The sequence below is a fragment of the Podarcis gaigeae genome (genome assembly GCF_964106915.1).
Source record: "Podarcis gaigeae genome assembly, chromosome: 5".
Taxonomy (NCBI): Eukaryota; Metazoa; Chordata; class Lepidosauria; order Squamata; family Lacertidae; genus Podarcis; species Podarcis gaigeae.
The window spans coordinates 21645595-21665471 of record NC_139681.1 but is presented as its reverse complement, the minus strand read 5'-3'; the positions used below and the strand labels follow the sequence as shown (position 1 = coordinate 21665471).

Here is a 19877-nt window from a genome sequence, read left to right as displayed (position 1 = left end):
GAGCCAATAAAATGGGGACAGGGAGAGTGGTGTATATGTGTTTGCATACCTATGCAAAAGAACAATAAAATGCTATAAGGCCACCTGCTTGTGATGTACAATTTCTGTACATGTCTACTCAGAAGTAAGCCCCACTGGCTTCAGTGTGATTTACAACCAGGTAAGTCTACCTAGCAGAGGGACGCGGGTGGCGCTGTGGGTTAAACCACAGAGCCTAGGACTTGCCGATCAGAAGATCGGTGGTTCGAATCCCCACGATGGGGTGAGCTCCCTTTGCTCGGTCCCAGCTCCTGCCAACCTAGCAGTTCGAAAGCACATCAGAGTGCAAGTAGATAAATAGGTACCGCTCTGGCAGGAAGGTAAATGGCATTTCCTTGCTCTGCTCTGGTTCACCAGAAGCGGCTTAGTCATGCTGGCCACCGGAAGCTGTACGCTGGCTCCCTCGGCCAATAAAGCGAGCTGAGCGCTGCAACCCCATAGTCGGCCACGACTGGACCTAATGGTCAGGGGTCCCTTTACCTTTAAGTGTACCTAGGATATAAGCCTGATCTAGACATATGTCTTTTCAATTGAGAGCCATGTGCAATCCTTCACATTTAAGTGGTAACAATGTGGGAACATCAAATCACCATTTGAAAAATCTGATCTTTATGAAGATTGCTTACTCACTCTTGTCAATATATCCCCAAAATGCAATATCTGAAGTATCTGTGGAAACAAGGGGGGAGTTGGTGCATGCCAGAGGCGCCAAGCTCTGCCCGACATTGGGAAGGCGGCCCTTTGCGTGCGCGTGACATCACACATGTGACACTCTGCGAGGAGGCCCAGTGAGATTAACCTCTGCTGTAGGTTTAGTCACACATTAGTCTAGCCAAGGAAACTCTCTCAGCCAATGTTTCTGATGTCTAGGGCATCCTAGGGACATGGTTCTACTTGTTAGACTTTTGTGCTTATATATATATATATGCAGTGGTAACGTATCAGTCAGGTAACAGCCATAAAATAAACATGCTGACATTGGCAATGTCGCTAGCCGTGGAGACTCAAGGATGACACAGACAGGCTGCTTTTGCTGCCTGAGTAAGCAAAGATGCAAGACATACCAAGGATTTCAGACATGAGCAGGGCCCAAGTGGATTGCGTAGGCAGTTCTTTAAAATCTCAGCGCAGTAAGGAATACTAAAGGAAGATCAAGCAGCCTGCATGCCTATGCAAGCAAGATGACAACATTTATCAAGGTTCATGGCCATGTGCTTGAGGTCACAATTGAGCAACAAGCCAAATTAACACCATCGTCAGCAAAGAGAGTTTATGCAGACTCTGTCAGTTGTAGCAATGTTGTCCCTGCTTATATACATAACTAGAGCTTGTTTCTAAGTTGAGAGGTTATTGTTCCTCTTCCGCAGGACTTTAGCAAGGCTATACATTACACAGATAACATAGAAAGCAGCCTGAATATTCTTGACTAGATGCCTCTATCAAGGAAAGGTGGAGCATCTTAATATACTCACTTCCCCTCATATTCTCCTGCATTCCTGATGTTGGAGCTGATGTTGAACTGTGCTTTGGGCTAGGAGTCACTGAGCTGGCTCTTTCCTTGATTGTTACCTCCCATGTGATTTGAAACAAACCCGTCCAACTGTTAACTGAACTAGAATCATTGAGTTGTATAGTTAGAATCCTCAGGCTCATGTAGTCCAACTCCTTTCAGTGCAGGAATATGCAGCTGTCCCATGTAGGGATTAAACCTGCAACCTTGGCATTATCAGCACCACACTCTACCCAACTGAGCTATCCTAGGCTAACTAATTGCTGGCTGGCTGGCTGCCTAAGTGTATAAACTGTAAGCTGTTCTAGTAGTTCTATATGACTAGAATGGATTGGCAGTTGTAGCTTCCATTCAGGGGCATTGTTGACTCAAGTCATTTAAGTACTTAGCATCCTCCCTGTTTTGGCTGGTATCTCAAATCACCTGGCAATCCTACACAAATCGGAATGATGATACAATTCATCTGCAAGAAGCTCTCCAATCCTCCTGAGGGCTTATTCAGCACATGAACTTACTTGATGCTGAATTCTAGTATCCCAGTCAGAAATCTTTCCAGCGTAATTCTGATTAACAGAGAGACAATCTAGAATTTCCTCTGCCAGGAATAATTAACACCAGTCTGTTTTATTGATTAGGAAAATGGAACTGTGAAGAAGATCATCAGCCAGATGACGCAGACTCTACTGATGACTCTTGCGGCACGCAATCAGTACCAGGAGATCAGAGAGAAGTTCCGCCAACCCGTGACTGACAAAGGCACAATTCTTAAAACAAAGCCTCAGTCGTCACAGAAGGACATACTGAGTGTTTGCTGTGACCCACTTGTCCTTGCGCAGCAACTCACACACATTGAGCTGGTGAGTTCCTTTATCTTCCATCTACTTGAAGGTTTAGCAGGGCCAGGGCAAGCTGTTCTCCAGCCGAGCTCTGAGTTACAGCTTGAAGGTTTGAGAAAAGTGGCTTCTAGGTATAAGACTGAAGGAAGAAGGGAGCCTGGCAGTTACAGAGACAATGAACTCACTTGAGCTGGAGAGAGAAAAGACCACTTGCGACTGATCACTTTCTCACTCCTGCAACCTCTTTTAGGAGATTCATTGCATTATCAAACTCTTGTTCCTGACTTGGAATATCTCAAGGAGGGAAAGGGAGGGGGAAGAGGAGTCACAGTCAACGTCAGAAGCTCACTGTCTTCTAAATCGTTCTAATAAGTACTTCAGCTGCTCAACCCATCCATACATGCTACCAGGACTGGTTTCAAATGTCATCTCAGAGCAAGGCTAACACACCCAGAGCCTAGGAGAGACAAATGAAAGCAGAAATCTTTCCCAAGGACCACCTATCTTAAAGGTCCAAGCACATATCTGCATTACTGTCCCCTGGTTCACTGACCTGGAGTAAGGGATGCCAAATATTAACCTGGAAGCTCTGCTGGTGAATATGCAGCTGTGAAACCACCTGACCCACTACATTAATGGTTATTTTGCCCACCCATCACTCCTCTCTGCTGTGCGACTCTGTGAAGCAGCACAAGGTGTGTCTTTTACAGGACCCAAAACCTATTCTGTTAAACAGATGTCAATTAAGATCTGGCCCGACAGGGCTGGCTGGCTGTCACAGTTCTCTGTTCCTCATATGTGTGCTTGCAAAATTGACGGCCTTTCCTATCTTGCTGTATCTAGGAGAGGGTGAGCAACATTTACCCCGAGGACCTCATGCAAATAGTCAGCCACGTGGACTCCCTGGATAATCACAAGGTGCGTACAAAGTGTGAACGCAGTGGCAATTTGAAACAGAGCTACAGGTAATATTGTGTGCATGGCTTATAAAGGTGTTTAAAGTCAAAGGCAAACTTATCTTGTTTCTGTAACAGTTTAAGTGTTATAGTTTCCCCCAAAGAATCTTGAGCATTGTAGCTTGGTAAGGGCACAGTATGGGTTAGGATTAAGATCCTTGGCCAGAAATCACTAGGCTACTATCTCCCACCCAGAACTAGTGTTTCCAGGATTTCCTCAAGAAAGCGGATGACTGTTACACCAGACTAAATCCATAGCGCAGGCCACCCTTTGCCAAGCAGGTGCCCTCTAGATATTTTGGACCCCAACTCCCATCAATCACAGCCCTGTGGTGACTGGAACTGATGTGAGTTTTGGTACACAACAACTGGCGTAGACATTCCATCAATAGCTGCCCAATCTGCCACATTTAAGTTGACACCCAGTTCCTATGGCACATACCAAGTTTTTCTACACCCGAGAATCGAATGTAAAGAAATAGGAAAATTATCACCCGCAGTATTTAGCTAGTTTCTTGAACTGTCAAACAACCAAGCTGCACTTGGATGTGGAAGAATCAAGAAAGGATAGCCAATGTGGTGCTATTCAGATGATGCTGAACTCTCAACTCGAGCAAGCTTGGTAAATATTCAGGGATTATGAGAGCTGAAGTCCAATATCATCTGTAAGGACCATATGGCTAGCTCTGCTCTAATAGGACAGCTCCTGTTAAATAAGCTGACTGCACTGATTTCTTCGCTAGCTGAGGCTTTCAGTACATTTTAATATATTGTGCATACATATAGCATGACAGATGAAGGAGGCCTTCTTTTTTGTTCATGCTTTATGAGACTTAAGCATTGAGGATAAACAAACAAATTGCTGGATAAGACAATAGCCCCTATCGCTGCCCCCATCCCCTTTGTCTCTAAGGTGCCCTGTGGATTTTATTCAGGTAGGAGGGAGAGAGATCCCTATTTGTGAGCTGCCACCTACACAGCTGGGAGAACATGTAAAGAGCACCTTATGTAGCAGTTCTTTTCTGCAAGTTAGCAATTATGGAATTCAGAGGTCAAGGAAGTCTGCAGGGATATTGTACAAGACTGGGATCTGTCTAGACACAACAACAAGAAAAGATTAAATATCATAATTCACACCAGTACTTATTATTTTGAGCCTCTTTCCTTAAAGTCCCCAGGTAGCAAAGTGTCATATGTTGTTGTTTTTTTCCAACCTTCCTTCAAGTTTAAAAGCAATTTGAAGTTTCTCAGTTACATACAGTGAGTTGAGTACGCCCACCTTAGCTATTGTTCTCTACTAGCATATAATGTTACTGAACATGCAGTCATCTCTTAAATATGACAAAATGGGTTTGGACAGTGTGTATCCCCCCCCCCCCGCTTTTCATTCCTAAACACTTATTGAAGACAATATGCAAATCCTTACTATTTTCACAAACACCCCAGGAGGAAAAGCACGAGAAATATACACCCCTTTCTCTCTGAATGCTGTAAGTGGTTTCCCAGACAGCAGTCCAGATCAAAAATTCAGAATGATATAAAAGAGAACCAAAATTCTTACTTTTAATGGTGCACTTATAGCCATAACAATTGGCCATATTTGGGGTGTTCCCCTTCCACAATTATAATTGTGCAAGGGAGGAAACAATAGAGCCATGCTTCATGGCCTCACCCCTTCCTTAGGGGGTGTTGTCATTGCCCAGATGGTGCATCTCACACATTTGTACAGTGTGGCTGCCCACTTGTGGAAAGTTTTCCCCGGTGAGTCTCACCTGGCACCATCATTACATATCCAACACTTACAGCGGTCCCATCCCCTGAAGAAGTTACCCTTGCAATATGTGAGAGGTGCACAGACCAGGTGACAAGGAAGTGACATAGGAGGCAGAGCCAGAGACTTCAGCCCTGCTCCCCGACCTCACATAGGCTGTAATCCTGTGAGGTGAGGGGGAATTGCCCATGTGGGGCACTTGATTGCTGGAAATGTCTCAAACGGGGAATACTTTTGCATCTGACGGAACTTGGGACATAACATTTCCCCAATAACAGAGGGCACTTATCTGGTAAGGAGGATACCACATGGGATGGGGGAGTTCATTTGCCCCACGTCGCCGTTGAATCGCAGCCTGGAGAGTGTGTCTGTCTTTAAAGCATGCAAGCTGAAGTCACTTGTGTGGAGATGCATGGGTATCACTGGAAACAACCATTTTTTTGCAAGCGCTTCATACAGGCATAATTTACAACCTTTCTTTTGCAGTGCCGAGGCGACGTTACTAAGACTTACACTCTGGAGGCGTATGACAACTGGTTTAATTGCCTCAGCATGTTGGTGGCGACGGAGATTTGTAAGGCAAGTACTGACAAGGGAAATGCGCCGCCTGTGAACCGACAAGCTACTCTTCCTTCACTCTCAGCTTTTGACCCAACTCATTCCAAACTGCCTTGGCTGAAACTCTGTGTATCTTAGCCACCTCCCACCAAGTAACATCTCTTCTGGCTCAGGATGCATATGAATGCACCCGCCCATGCAAAAATGCAATCCTTTACAGAATATTTGTTGACACTTGAAGTCAGCTTCCATTTGTATTTTTTGCACCCGTTCTCGTCCTATTCTGATTTGACTCATGCTGCGTAGCAAAAGCCCAATTCATACATTCCCCAAGCAGCATTACTGCTGCTTCACCTGGCTCCATCCCATGCGACGCTAATACTGTAGGATGTAGTGATATCCCAGGAGGCTACTTCATCACTGTACTTCCCCTTGAGTTCTAGCAGATGTGGCACTGCAAAGTCCCCTGTGACTTTCACCTCCAACACAATTCAGTGTGTCATGTATTTCTGGAACTTTATGGGATGGGGGCTGTGGGAAACAGCAACCATGTTGCTCTGGAAATGTATGAACTGGACCACAGCGAGGGAACAGGAATGGGTTTGGTCATATGAACACACATCATGCCTTGTCTAAACCACTGAGCCTCTTGGGCTTGCCAATCAGAAGGTCGGCGGTTCGAATCCCTGCGACGGAGTGAGCTCCCGTTGCTCTGTCCCAGCTTCTGCCAACCTAGCACTTTGAAAGCATGCCAGTGCAAGTAGATAAATAGGTACCGCTGTGGGGGGGAGGTAAATGGTGTTTCCGTGCACTCAGGCTTCTGTCACAGTGTTCCATTGCGCCAGAAGTTGTTTAGTCATGCTGGCCACATGACCCAGAAAGCTGTCTGTGGAAAAATGCTGGCTTCCTCAGCCTGAAAGTGAGATGAGCGCTGCAACCCCATAGTCACCTTTGACTGGACTTAACCATACAGGGGTGCTTTACCTTTACCTTTTTACCTTTTACATCATGCCTTGTAACAAACAGTACATCTTCGCTTTAGAATGAACAGTGTGTAGGTGTGGAGATGCAATAGTCTTTGTGGCTTCCAAGATGCAAGCTTCGCTTGAGCTGCTTACAGTGCCAAACTAAAACATACAGCATGTGCCTCTTTCTCAAACTCCATATAATAAAAAGGAAGGGAGAATTGTGTGCCTGTGACATGAAAGTTTCTAGAGGTACTTAGAACAACCATTAGTGACTGAGAGCTGAACAGCTTTTTTAGAGTTTGGGAAAACCCAATATAGAGGATATGTAAGCTTACCTCAACAGAAGTGTCTTCTCTGTACACAAACAGGTGGACACCAACCGCACATAGGATTCGTAACATGTCAGAGTCTGACCGGAAGATGGAAATGTATCCCAAAACATCATCTTCCAGACGTACGAAATCAGTATGGTAGTGAAAAACTTACAGTGATAAATTTTGGAGTGCATTTTTCCAAAATTCTTAGTCATGTGGCAGAATCATAGGGTAGTGTCCTTCCTGAATTATATCACTTTAGATTGCAGGTAGGCAATGACATTTTTGGATGTTCCACCATGTCAGTTAATTTTCTGCATGTAAAATCTTGCATGCTGGGAGAAAGGTTCTAATATAGCCTCTCTCTACATGTGATTCTGCCTTTAAGAAAAATAAATAACGTTTGTTAGCCCTCAGAAACAAAACTTGAAAAAATAATGCACAAAGCAAGCATTGATCAACAAGGCTAGTGAACAGTGACTGATAATTGTACCAAACCCATTAATTCTCAGAAGCTAATTACAAACAGCATAGGCAAAAAATGCAACTCAGCAACACGTCATGTGGGAAGCAAATGTGTTTTAAAAACAACAACATGGGGCAGTCATTTGGACAAAGCTAAGAATTTAAAAACCCTTTGTTTTCAGGGGGAGATTTAAGTGCATATTTTTTTTCCCCACTGTGGCAAATTGCAGCGGTGGCACCAGGACTCTCCTGGAAAAATGCCTCACTCTGGGCAGTGATGGAGAAGAAGGTGCATGGGGTGGCAGACATGTTCACTTTGCTAGGTGGTAGCATCAGGACTAGCAGCCAATAGTGAGGTGAGCGAGAGTGAGTGGCCGGCAATTTTTCACTGCCTTGTCTGAGGCAGTTTTCCTGCTCTGCCTTAATAATTGTGCAAATGCTGTTGCTTAGTCTCATTTCCCTGCAGATTTGAAGTGAGCTTAGTGCTTTACCTCAGGATATCTTATCAACAGTAACGTTTAAAAAAGCTGGATTATAAATCCTCAGTGCTATAGTGAAGCAAACCCCCTGCTTCCACCCTACAGAAGAACACCTCCCCTGGATAGAATATTTCCTATTTTCTACATTTGAGGACAGAATGTTTTAAATGTATTTGGTATTCCAGTCACTAAAACCATTCTTTCTTTGCTTGACAAAATTTCCCCAATGCCTAGTTTCTTCCTTACATAAGGCTACAGGATTCCAGCATCCATGGACATACAAAGTTTTCATGATCTTCCAAATATAATGGCTCTTTAAACAAAACAGGGATCTTAGATCACTATCACAAAGGCTTACTCTAAAAAGGGGGGGAGGTGACTCAAATCAGGATAGGAGCATCAACACCTTTTCCACTGAGATGCTCTTCCTCAAAGCCTTTAAAAACAAATGTTGTTTGCTTGCGGGATGCCATGCCTCCATTGAGTAAATGCTACCCCACTTCTCCCATTCAAGGTTTTGCATTTAAAATTTCAGGTTGTGAAGAAAAAGCAGCGGACAAGAATAGTGGAATTTTTCATTGATGTGGCAAGAGAGTGCTTCAACATTGGAAACTTTAATTCCATGATGGCCATTATCTGTGAGTACTCTTCCGCAAGGCACCTGTGGGCAATGTGTGTGACAGCGTCAGTAGAATGATGGTGTTTGAGTAGATGCAGCGTCCCGCTGAGAGTGCTGCACTCTGGATGACAAATGGGCATCAAAGATATTACCAAGTGAGACTCTCCAAATAATTAACTGGTAAGCGGTGGGAGATCAAAAGAAGAGACAGGGGAACGACAGGTAAAAGTAGTCTGCGCTTGCCAAAGAGACGAGCCACACAAGACCTTTTCATGCGTTGCAGAGTGGCAAATCAGAGTTTGATGCTCAAAGCATATTTGACGGAGAGGTACAACCAATCCTGGCTCCCTGGTGAGAGTGAGTCAGTGCATGTTTGCAAAAGACAAGTGCGCCTCTTCTTGTCTACATAATCTAGTGCACACTTAGAATATTTTAGGTGTATGCCTAATGTGTGAATTGTCCTGATTACATAAAAGGGCATTTTTTTTTGGGGGGGGGGGGATAATCAGAGATTATCCAAATCCTGAAAATGCAAACTTCTCCCAGCTTCAAACCTTTGGCACAGATGTAACAAAAGTGACCAAAAGTGGACACAGAATTGTTTTCTCAATAGCAAAATTTCCCTCCATCCTGTGTTAAAACATGTTTAAGGTACGCAACAGCCGTCTTAATTGGGATTGAGCTAAGAAGAATTCCTGTCCTAGACTCAAAACTGGCATTGTCACCTAAGAGGAAACACACATAGATGTAGGCTGTGGGGACACATCCAGTCCCACCTTGCTTTAAAGTGCACTTTTGCAGCCAGCAGCCTTCTGTATTCATGGAGGTTACCTGTGTGAGTTAGGCTCTTGGAAGATCGGGGTTTTCACCCACTGCAGAAGTGCACTTTAAACATGCAAATGGGCTGGAAGGGTTGCGCAGCCCCAGTTAAGAGAGCTGCAACCCCAACTTACAGATGTTCCCTCTTCAGGGAAGGGGGCTTAAGAATCCTGGTTAAGTGGGATGCCAGGTCAGTGCTGGTGCCAGTGCAGTGCTTAACCATAGAAAGGGTGGCTAAGGAGGGATGCAGTCTGGAGAGGAGAGGAACAAGTGAGAAGGAGCAAGCAATCCCATGGCCTGTTTCTGATCTCTTACCTGGGGTTAGCAGAGCCCTTCAATACATTTGCACTACCCTCCTTTGACACAACTGCCTGCAGACAGTGGCGTAGCGTGAGGGGTGCAGGGGGGGCCGGCCGCACCGGGCGCAACATCTGGGGGTTAGGGTTAGGGGGCGCAAATCCACGGGTTAGGGAGCGCAAATCCACGGGTTAGGGAGCGCAAATTACTTGCCTTGCCCCGGGTGCTGACAACCCACGCTACGCCACTGCCTGCAGAAGTAGTGATTTGGAGAACATAGCACCAACAATACTGCAGGAAGCATCCTGACAGACATACAGGGATGTTTTCAAGGATTTGCTGAAAATTTTCCATTCGTTTTTTTCTTTCTGTTTTTAGCGGGTATGAACTTGAGTCCTGTTGCCCGGCTAAAGAAAACTTGGTCCAAAGTCAAAACAGCCAAATTTGATGTTTTAGAGGTAATTACATCATCATCATCATCATCATCATCATCATCATCATTTATACGCTGCTTTTTCCACATGTCCCAAGTGGTTCACAACACAACAGCAAAAATCCGCATCAATGCATTACTAGAACAGCCCAGAAAAATGGATTTTAAAGCATGATATGAAAATCCAAACCATTCATTTTGATAATACTAACATTATAGCACCATAAATGGTTCATGCTTTGCCACGTACTGCCAGAAATGTGCCATGTATTTCTTCCTTTTAAAAAAGTCTTTAAAACTGTGTTTAGTAATTGTTCTCTGCCCATAGCCAAACAGTATGAATGAAGCTCAAAAGGTACACTATAAGATGCTGAGTAAGAAACAGCTAAGATAGCCTGATCTCTCAAAAGCCATTGAATTTCTTCACAAACTTTAATTCAGTTTCAGTAGAAAATAATATTTAAAAGTTCCCCAGTACTCATCAGACACCTGCAGCTTTGCACACATTGGGCTGGAACACTGCAGAGAAGGAATACATTGGTTCATCTTACTGAGCAATTGGGCAGAATAGTGCCTGTGCATCTTTAGTCCATAAGTAAAAGATCCTTCTAAAAAACGGGAGCTGAACTTTCAGAGAAAGGACTTGGAATATCCCTAATTGTGGCCGGTGCCCCCTCCCCCACCTCAGTCCTTGTGGTATCAGCCCTGTTTAAACCCTAGTGATTCTCCTTTTGCCTTCATGATGTATATTCATCTCCAATTTAAGTCTGCCATCTGGTGGAGAGTGATGATCAACATTTAACCAGAGTAATTCCTGCCACAAACCTCTCGTTATTTTTAAATCATTTGAAAACAAGCACAACTGGGGAAGAGAGAAAGCAAGGAGGGCGAAATGGTTTGGAATATTTGAAAGATATTGTTGGGGGCTTGTCCTGAATCACTGGAAATTTCACTAATATTCTGCCACTTGGAACCTAAGTAGACCCTTGCAACAAAAACCAGTTGGTGAAAGAAGCACACCCCACTTTCAAACAATAAAATAGCAAATGTTTCTCTCCAAAGGCAATATTTAGTAATGCCGGGTGACTTATATGTGTGCACCCAACAAATCATAGGCAATATCTTTCCCATCACTCCAGCACAAGGCTTTCCAGTGGACAGAGTTCATATGTGCAGCTGTAGGTCATCAGGTGTCAGGTAATCAAATGATGTACATGGATGTATGAACCAACCCTGAAAATCTCTGGATCACAACTCCCAGGTCAAATCCAAACCTGCCCATGCAGCATATAGACAAGCACCCATTTCATACAGAACTCTCCATACTCCTTTGGTTCCTCAGAATGCAACCTGACTAAAGGAATGAAATAGCACTTCCTCCAGTCTCAAGAAGGTTCTGTGGGGAGGATGTTTGTAATTATCAGATTACCCCATCCTGATCACTATAAAGCAAATTTTGTAAGCCTTTGTACTCAGAGGAATTCTAACAAATTCTCTTTTTGATCCGAACAGCATCACATGGACCCATCCAGCAACTTTTGCAATTACCGAACAGCCCTTCAAGGAGCAGCACAGAGATCGCAGACAGCACACAGCAGCAGGGAGAAAATAGTCATCCCCGTTTTCAACCTCTTCATTAAAGATATCTACTTTCTGCATAAAATACACACCAACCACTTGCCCAACGGACAGATAAACTTCAAGGTACAGCTTGTTTTGCAGGCAGTGAATGAAGCAGTTGCACAGTGAGCACTGCAGGCATACAAAACATCCAAGCAAAAGAACAGAATGCCATATGTAGTCAGTGAGGCTTGCCACTTGGCCATTTTTATACCGATCTGTTTGCATTCTGTTCCTTCAGAATAGTTTTGTCACAGCTTGCTCACAGCCTCACGTTTAAGCTAGAGCAATTAACCAATCAGGGGCAGGGGGCGGGGATTGCATTTGAAGTGAGTGCATCTCAGCAACGACAAAAAAATGGGTTACTTGCTATCACAACATTGAACACAGAACCTCTGTCTCCTATGTCCCCATCTGTAGAAGATGGAAGTGCTGGCTGCATAATGGGCAGGGGATGAAACTATTTTACCTAGTGCCAGAACAGGACCTGGGAGGCCTGGGTTCAAATCCCTGCTCGGCCACAAAGCTGGTGATGCCAGGACTGCACAGAGGAGCTGGTTGCATGATCTGGTGCTTCTACATGGGAGGAGGGAGTGAGGTGGCTGCTGCCATGTGCACGATTGCAGCAGCTTTAAAAAGGCCCATTGCAGCTGTGCCAATGGAGGTGACTGCAAATCCGTAGGGATGCAGCCAGTGCTGTCCTAGTGCTTGTGCAACCAAACTCCTTGGCTCTTCCTGCACATACCTCAAACCAGCTCTGGAGGGTTTGGGGGAGACTGGTGCACTTTCTGGAAGGAAGGGTGCATGGGGAAAGGAAGAGAAAGTTGTTTTGTGTGGCACTGAATGCAGCCCATAGAGTTGACAAGCCTTTTGATGGCCCTGTTCCCCCGGGGAGGGGGGGGCTGCACACTGTCATCTCTAACCGTTGAACTACAGGCTTAACCAAAGTTCAGAAGGTGGCATGAAATAAACAATAATGAAATGCTGATTTGAATAATTTTATCTCACACACAGAAGTTCTGGGAAGTTTCAAGGCAAATCCACGATTTTATCACATGGAAGCAGGTGGAGTGTCCTTTTGAGAAGGACAAGAAAATCCAGAGCTACCTGCTCACAGCACCTATTTATAGTGAAGAAGGTAAGATTCTTCGGCAGCTCACGCAAAATTTGCTCATTTCCACAAACGACATGTGCAAAAGGCTCAACAGTGAAAGTGAAAATGGGCAGATTTGCCAACAGCTGTGGATGTTGTTGGTGCTGAAGAGGAAGAGGAAAATATATAAACTCTGCAACTGACAAGCATAAACCACGTGGCAGTATTCTAAGAATCCATTAGAGGATTCCTTCGGCTGTTAGGGCTCCATTTGAAAGGATACATACTTGCAAGGCTGCTGACAATAATGCAACCACAGTGTTTTATAGGCTTAGGGTCCAAGGCGGCAGGTGTAGTTATAACTATCCATGCTTTACAGAATACCATGGAGATAAGAGGGGAAAAATGTATTCTATCCTTTATGTCTCCTAAAATGCTATCGTTTGACATCATTATGGCTATAAAAGGAGAAAGGCTGTAGCTCTGCTTGAGTTGCGGAAGGAACAGATAGGGGTGGGAATGTTCCCTGTCCCAAGTTGTGGAAAGACACTGCCAGTCAAAGCAGTACTGAGCTAGGTTGGGCAACGTTCTTATTACATATAAGGCCACTTCCTCTGTTCCTATGTGATTAAAATCTTGTTACATGTTCTGACTGACTTTCCGTCCTTCTCTGCCCCACCCTCCCAACCCTCAGCTTTGTTTATTGCATCATTTGAAAGTGAAGGTCCAGAAAATCATATGGAGAAAGACAGCTGGAAGACACTCAGGTAATGAAACCAGCTACTTGGTTCTTTTTCATACTGCGAAATGCAGCCTACGCTACTGGTCTTTTGAGCCTTCTTAAATTTGGCATGGGAGCTACACATTAGGTAAAGAAGAGGTGCCACCAAAGTTTGCCATGCTCATGGACTCCATGATGCTTTCCTCAATTGAGAGGCAAGAATTAGAAGGCCATTAATTCTCCTCTAGCTCAAATTAAAATCAAAGCCACACACGACTTATTGGTCTATTTCTGCTTTGAAGGACTACACTAAAAGCCAAACACCCAGACCACCCAGGGGAACATAACCCCCCATGCAAGACATGACTGTACAGTATGGGGGGGTGACATTGTACATTGCTCACCTTTGTTGAAAAATAGAAAGCCAACACAACCAGCAAAAGACTTCTCCCTGGTCTACTAGTTTCCTTTCTGCAGGATGTTTTGTGTGGGTTTTTAATATTTTAGTTGGATAGTATTGAGAAGTGATATTTCCCACCTGTTGCCTGAGGCACTACAGCCCATCAACATTCTGCGATCTTATTTCCACTTCATTTTGCTGCAAATTTAAATCCAACACAGTAGAACAGCTCTGAATTGCACAGCAGTCAAGGCCTTGCTGGACAAAGGCTGGATCCAAAATGACTTTTTGCTTGAGAGATACAGTGTAGGTGTAGTAGCTAAACTCAAGCATTAGTCTAGATTTTTTTAATATAAAAAACCAACCAACCAGGGAACACCAGTTCCCATATCAAGGACCAGAAACCTGATCTGTGGTCAGTTTTCAATACATGGTTGAGGACTGGCAAGTCATTATCAAATGATTGAGAATACTGGGGTAAACTAAGTACACAGGTAACAGAGAAAGCTAGAAACCTAATCATCCAGCTATGCAGTAGGGAGATCTGAACTTATACCAGCCAGTAATGTGAGCTGATCTCAAGTATATTCACAGTTGCATCTATTTCTCTTAATGTAACTTAAGGTGACAACATTTAAGATGATTTGCTGACATTATCTTTTCATTTTTATCTCTTCATTTTTAGGACAACTCTGCTCAACAGAGCCTGAGATTTTGGACTTCTGCTCTGGATTCTAAAGCACACACTAAAAAAAAACATTGTTTTTAAATCCTTGAAGACGTGATTTGAAACAGGAAGGCCTCACTGGTTGGGGTCTGTTTTGTAGATACAATGCCTTTTATGAATTACAGAAGAAAAAAAATGTGCTAAATATTTCACATCAACCTTAAGGCACTTAAAAAAATGAAGGATTTTGTTTTTTATCTATAAAAAGAAGAAGAAAAATCAAGGGCCGGGCCCTGTTCTCAGAGATGAAATGGATTGTGGGGAGTGGTATCTATGGTGGTGTCTTATTGTGATGACATCCAGATCTTTATTTTCATGTTCGGTTTCTTCCACCTAACACGCGCACAGTCTCAGACGGGCTCAACATTTTGCAGGTTTGGTTTCTGCTATGCCTTGATCCACCCAACGCTTCCTGAAAATAAATGTTGTCATGTGGGACCAATGCGTTTGAAATCAGCAAGGCTTCCACAGACCTAAAGAGGGACAAGCGCGTTTCCCAGAACAGGTGCAGGTTGACTGAGGACGGTATAAGCACAGAGCCCTTGGTTGAACTATAACCCTAATTTTGGGCATCTGATATTTTTGAAGAGCTTGCTTCTCCTGCTGCATCACAGAAAACAGAAGGCAAAAAGCAGCTTCCAAGCCACACCTTGTGCCCCCTTTTCCATCTAGTGAAGTAGGACTTTGTCTATGAAAGCTCACACCGCAACAGATCTGAGTTTCCAACGTGCCACATGTTTCTTTGTTGCTTCTATTGCAATGGATTCTACACTGCTACACTTCTGGAATTTCTTCTCAATGTTCTGGGTTTCCCTTTCTTTTGTCTTTATGCTGCTTTCCTAGCCTCATTTACTTTGTGGAGCACTAGAAAATTGTGCTCTTGGGGCCAATTTATACAGTCAACAGAGTCAAGCAGTAAAGCTTTGCCTGGAGTGTACCGCTATAGACAGAGGGGTGGTGTTGCTTGCATGTGTGAATGTTCAAATAAAAGAAACATACCTTGGAGAAGATTTTTCTACCCAATATGCTAGATTTGTACATATAGTGCCTTGGATCGTAAGATACACTAATGTAAGGGAGTTAATGGAAGTCAAGTGTTCCTTCTCCTCCCCCTGCTTCTTTGAAGGATCAGGGCTCCCTCCCGAACAATGTGGGATGGGCTACTGCAGCCTCCCAAATTGGACTTGGAGTTTACTTAAGTTCATGGAATTAAAAATTTCCTGTCTCATCCTCTCCCAACAGCTCCCTGCAACCCATCCCAAATAATTTAGGAGGGCTCCCAGTCATCCAGAGAAGTGTCTTTTGTTTTTAAGAGGCCAAGATTGCCGCAGGGCAGGGGGAACGGTGGGAAACTTTATTTCCATGAACTTCCATAAGTAAACCTCTCTTAGGATCCAAGCCAATTCTTTTGTTTTTCTGGAGAGCACACAAAAGCCTATCCACCCCCACCTGTAGCGGTCCAGATCAGGTCCAGCTTCACCATTTAATTCTGCCAGTTTTGTAAAGTTTGGTATGATTGGCAGACAGGCCGGTAGTCCCGCCCACCTGTCAGAGTTGGCCGATGGAGGTGGGGGCAGGGCGGAGAAAGATCTGGCCGACAAGGCCAAAAAGGTTCACCCCTGGTGTAAATAGACCCTTGACTGCAAGGAAACAGTGTGGGAGCCTCTGCAGTTCAGCACAAAGACTGTCTCCTTTAGTCTGGCCTTAAAAACCACTGTAGCAGCATAGCTGCTCCCCTCTTACATCAGAGAATAGTGCCTTACAAGGTACTGAAAATGTTTAGCGTACCTTCTTCTGCAACTCGGGTTGGAAGCAAGCAAAATAAAAATATGGATGTCTTTAAATAATAATTTAAAAAAACCAGCTACAGCTTTGTAAATAAACTGGAAGATATGGCACATGAACTAGAGTATGCCTACAGTAATGGTGCAGCAGAACTTATTTTTATTACAAGGTTTGACAAGGTAAAATAGGATAATTGCTAGATCCTCCTTCATCTTTCCTCCTCCCCTCCCCTTCCTTTACTAGACCCAATAAGTCTTTAGTTTACATTTGTGTGTTTGTTTATCAGGGATTTTAAGAGAGGGAGAGTACAGTTGTCACAGACTCAGCAAAAGATTAACTGCCAATGATGTGTTGTCTTTTACAAACTAGCCTCTGACGAACAAATCCTTAAATTAGTCGAAGGAGGTCAACCAGAATATTTGCAACACAAGGTTCAAGGTGGACTTTATAAAAAGGCTTTGCTACGTTAAGGTGAGCTCAAAGATCAGGTAAAATATTAAAGCCATTGGTAGCCAGTGTGGTGTCCTCTGGAAGTTGATATATTGCACCTCCCAGCAGCCTCAGCTGACAAAACCAATAATCAGGGATAATGGGAGCAACTTTTAGAGGACCACATTGGTTATTCCTGGGTTAAAACATCCTGCAGTGAATTTGAGAACAGTTTGCTGCTGCCATGCATTGCTTCTATTGGTAGGCCAATTGACTATCGATATTAGTTCATGCCCCCTGACCTTATGATAACATGTAAGAGCAATTTACCCGATTAAGTAACTTTTGTAGTTATAACTGTTTATAATATATACAGTCATGCTCAGAGTAGGCCCACTGAAATCAATGGATATGACTAATTTGGCTCCATCCATTTCAGTGGGTCTACTCAGACCGATGCTGGAGACAACCCAATATATGTAACGTGAAGTCACATTTTGATACCTAACTCCTCCTGGGATGATGGAGCTTGTTGTATAATTATTGGTGACAGTGGAACTTGTAAGAGGTTGTCAAGACAAACCACCACATTCTGGCGCAATCACAGCTGTGCAAGGCACAATTTCAAATTTATAAGCATTGTGATGCCTCCCTTCTTAATTTATTATATTGCTTTGAGGAAACGCTTCCTACTCATTAGAAATCTCCTATCATGCTATTTTGATATTTTCATTTCTCAGAGCTACACTATTTTCCCTGCTCCTTTGAAAGACTTCAAGCTGTCCTCACACACAAGCCACATCACTTGATTACTCAGGCGGCAGCTGAATGTGTGAATTGACTCCAATAGAAGAGTATTGCGTTTGAGGTGCTCACTCACATGCAAAATCATGATTTGATGTTTCACTTTTCAAGTGTCGAACATCCATATGCGAACCAGCCCAGAAGAGCAAAACCACCCCATTCGGAACAAATCCCTACAGACCCAAGTTTAGGAGCATATTCCAGAACCAATTAAGCTAGCCTAATTTAACTTATTTTTAATTGTTCTTGAGTAGATGGCTAATTCACTGATAAGAATCATTAGGCTTCAGATTTCTCAGTTGCTTAAAAATCTTGTTACTATCCAGCTTTTTCCTAATTAATTTTTCAATTAGGAGACAAAAAACAAACACCAAGCGCTGGATTAAAAATACTTGTTTTAATTAAGTGATAATTATATATTATCATGTACCTACTACTTTCTCGAGAACAATTAAACTAAGAACCCATAGTGGGCCAATTAATATACCATATTTGCAACACCTATAAACATACGGTAAATGTGTGAAAAGATCTTACTATTCCACCCTACCCCTGTTTTCAAGTTAATACATGTTTCTCTAGGAAGAAAACTCAGTTTTATTGAAAAAACAAATATGATTTGCCAAAGCATTTCACTGCCACCACAAAAATTGTTCAGTGAATAAGGAAAAACAAATTAACTAAACAGAAGCAATGGAACAGATTTATACACGTCAAAAGAGGAAGCAGAATATTATGTATTAACAGAAAGATGGCCCCACAAAGACAGAGACAGAATTAGTGGCTTTGATTATTTGTGACCTGCTGCTATCCCCCCCCCACCCCCCAATGCTGAAGTATTGATCTTCAGCCCTGGAGGTAAGAGAATATTTATACTGTATTATTACAGTGGGTTTTTTGCACTTTTGGAGATGTCCTAGCTAGCAACATTGTCAAACACTATGAAAGGGATTGTATATCAGCTTTGTTAATGTATTTGAAATTTACAAAAGGATGCTTTAAATTTCAGAGATATATATTTGAAATGCAGTTCTGGGACACTTTGTGTATACATATTTAAGAAGACAGAAAAAGCTTTTACATGAATGTGCACTCCAGTGGTCAATTGGTTCTAGTATATATACTTGAAAAAGTGCCATTTCTATATGGCTTTCTATTATTATATTATTATTATTATTATTATTTTCCTTTGGTTTGATACATTCCTTCGCCATCCGTGTTTTTGTTATTCTGAGCTGAATTGCTACATATAAAGCTGTACCATAAAGCAGGATATTCTGTGTTTGACTAGATGTGCTTGCATTAATAAAATCAGAATTGCTTCAACCAGACAGCATGGATCGTTGTCACTTTTTCTGCTCCCGAAAAGTAGGCTTTCAGAGGTTCCTTGGCCATTTTTCAATGTGTAAAGCAGCAAGCTGATTGGATGAGGCAAATTAAGAGATCCTAGGGGAAACCCACAGGGTTGAACCAAAAGAGGACTGATAGCATCACAGCACTGTGAACAAGAGTGTTAGCTGAAGTTTCCAGTTCAAACATCAGTCTGGGAAAGAGACAAGCCTCTTACCCTCAGCGCACACCCATTCCCAGCCTCTGACAAAGATAATACTGGCCAACATTATAAGATTGTTGTAACAATTACTAACATCCATTCAGCCTTTAAGCACTTAAGTGTCTCCTTTATTTATTATTTTTTAAAGCTAACCTAACAAAACAGTACTCTTAGCCTGCTGGCTATGTTGACAAACATCCTAGCTAAGGAGACATTTCAGTTTCTGTCCTGGTGTGGTGGGGTCATGATATAATGCTAATGTTTTGCCAATAGCCACTTCCATACCCTCCACTGCCCCACATGAAAATCAGGATACAACCTCGATGGGGACCTGTGACCCTCCAGATATTGTTGGACTACAACTCCCATAATTCCTGACTGCTGGCCATGCTGATTAGGGCTGGTGGTTATAGTTGTCAGTTCAACAATATCTGGAGTGACACAGGTCCCCCAGCTCTGCCCTACACCATCCAAATCCGCTATATAGTAACTGTACACTAGGTATAAAAAATAGGTCCCCAGAAGCATTAGGAAAGCAAACTTTCCTTCCAACACAGTCAAACAAAGTTGGTTATAACTCAACATAGAAATCTATGGCTGCAGGCCAACAAAATTAAAGATTTTGAATTACCTTACAAGTTGGGCCCCCTCTATTTATTTATTTATTTATTTAGGCTTATTT

The 19877-nt window shown here is 43.1% G+C and overlaps 1 protein-coding gene across 6 annotated transcripts in view; it reads left to right on the top strand.

Moving 5' to 3' along the window:
* The window catches only part of RASGEF1A (RasGEF domain family member 1A), a 222600-nt gene extending 203626 nt beyond the window's left edge, over positions 1-18974 (top strand). For all 6 annotated transcript variants that reach the window (XM_083740479.1, XM_083740475.1, XM_083740478.1 and 3 more), the window contains 9 exons: positions 2185-2406; positions 3229-3303; positions 5599-5691; positions 8432-8534; positions 10010-10089; positions 11577-11768; positions 12699-12822; positions 13472-13544; positions 14584-18974. In XM_083740479.1, the coding sequence (XP_083596605.1) occupies positions 2185-2406; positions 3229-3303; positions 5599-5691; positions 8432-8534; positions 10010-10089; positions 11577-11768; positions 12699-12822; positions 13472-13544; positions 14584-14608 (987 nt within the window). In that variant the 3' untranslated portion in view covers positions 14609-18974. The remainder of the gene's footprint in view (positions 1-2184; positions 2407-3228; positions 3304-5598; positions 5692-8431; positions 8535-10009; positions 10090-11576; positions 11769-12698; positions 12823-13471; positions 13545-14583) is intronic.
* The last annotated feature ends 903 nt before the right edge of the window (positions 18975-19877 follow it).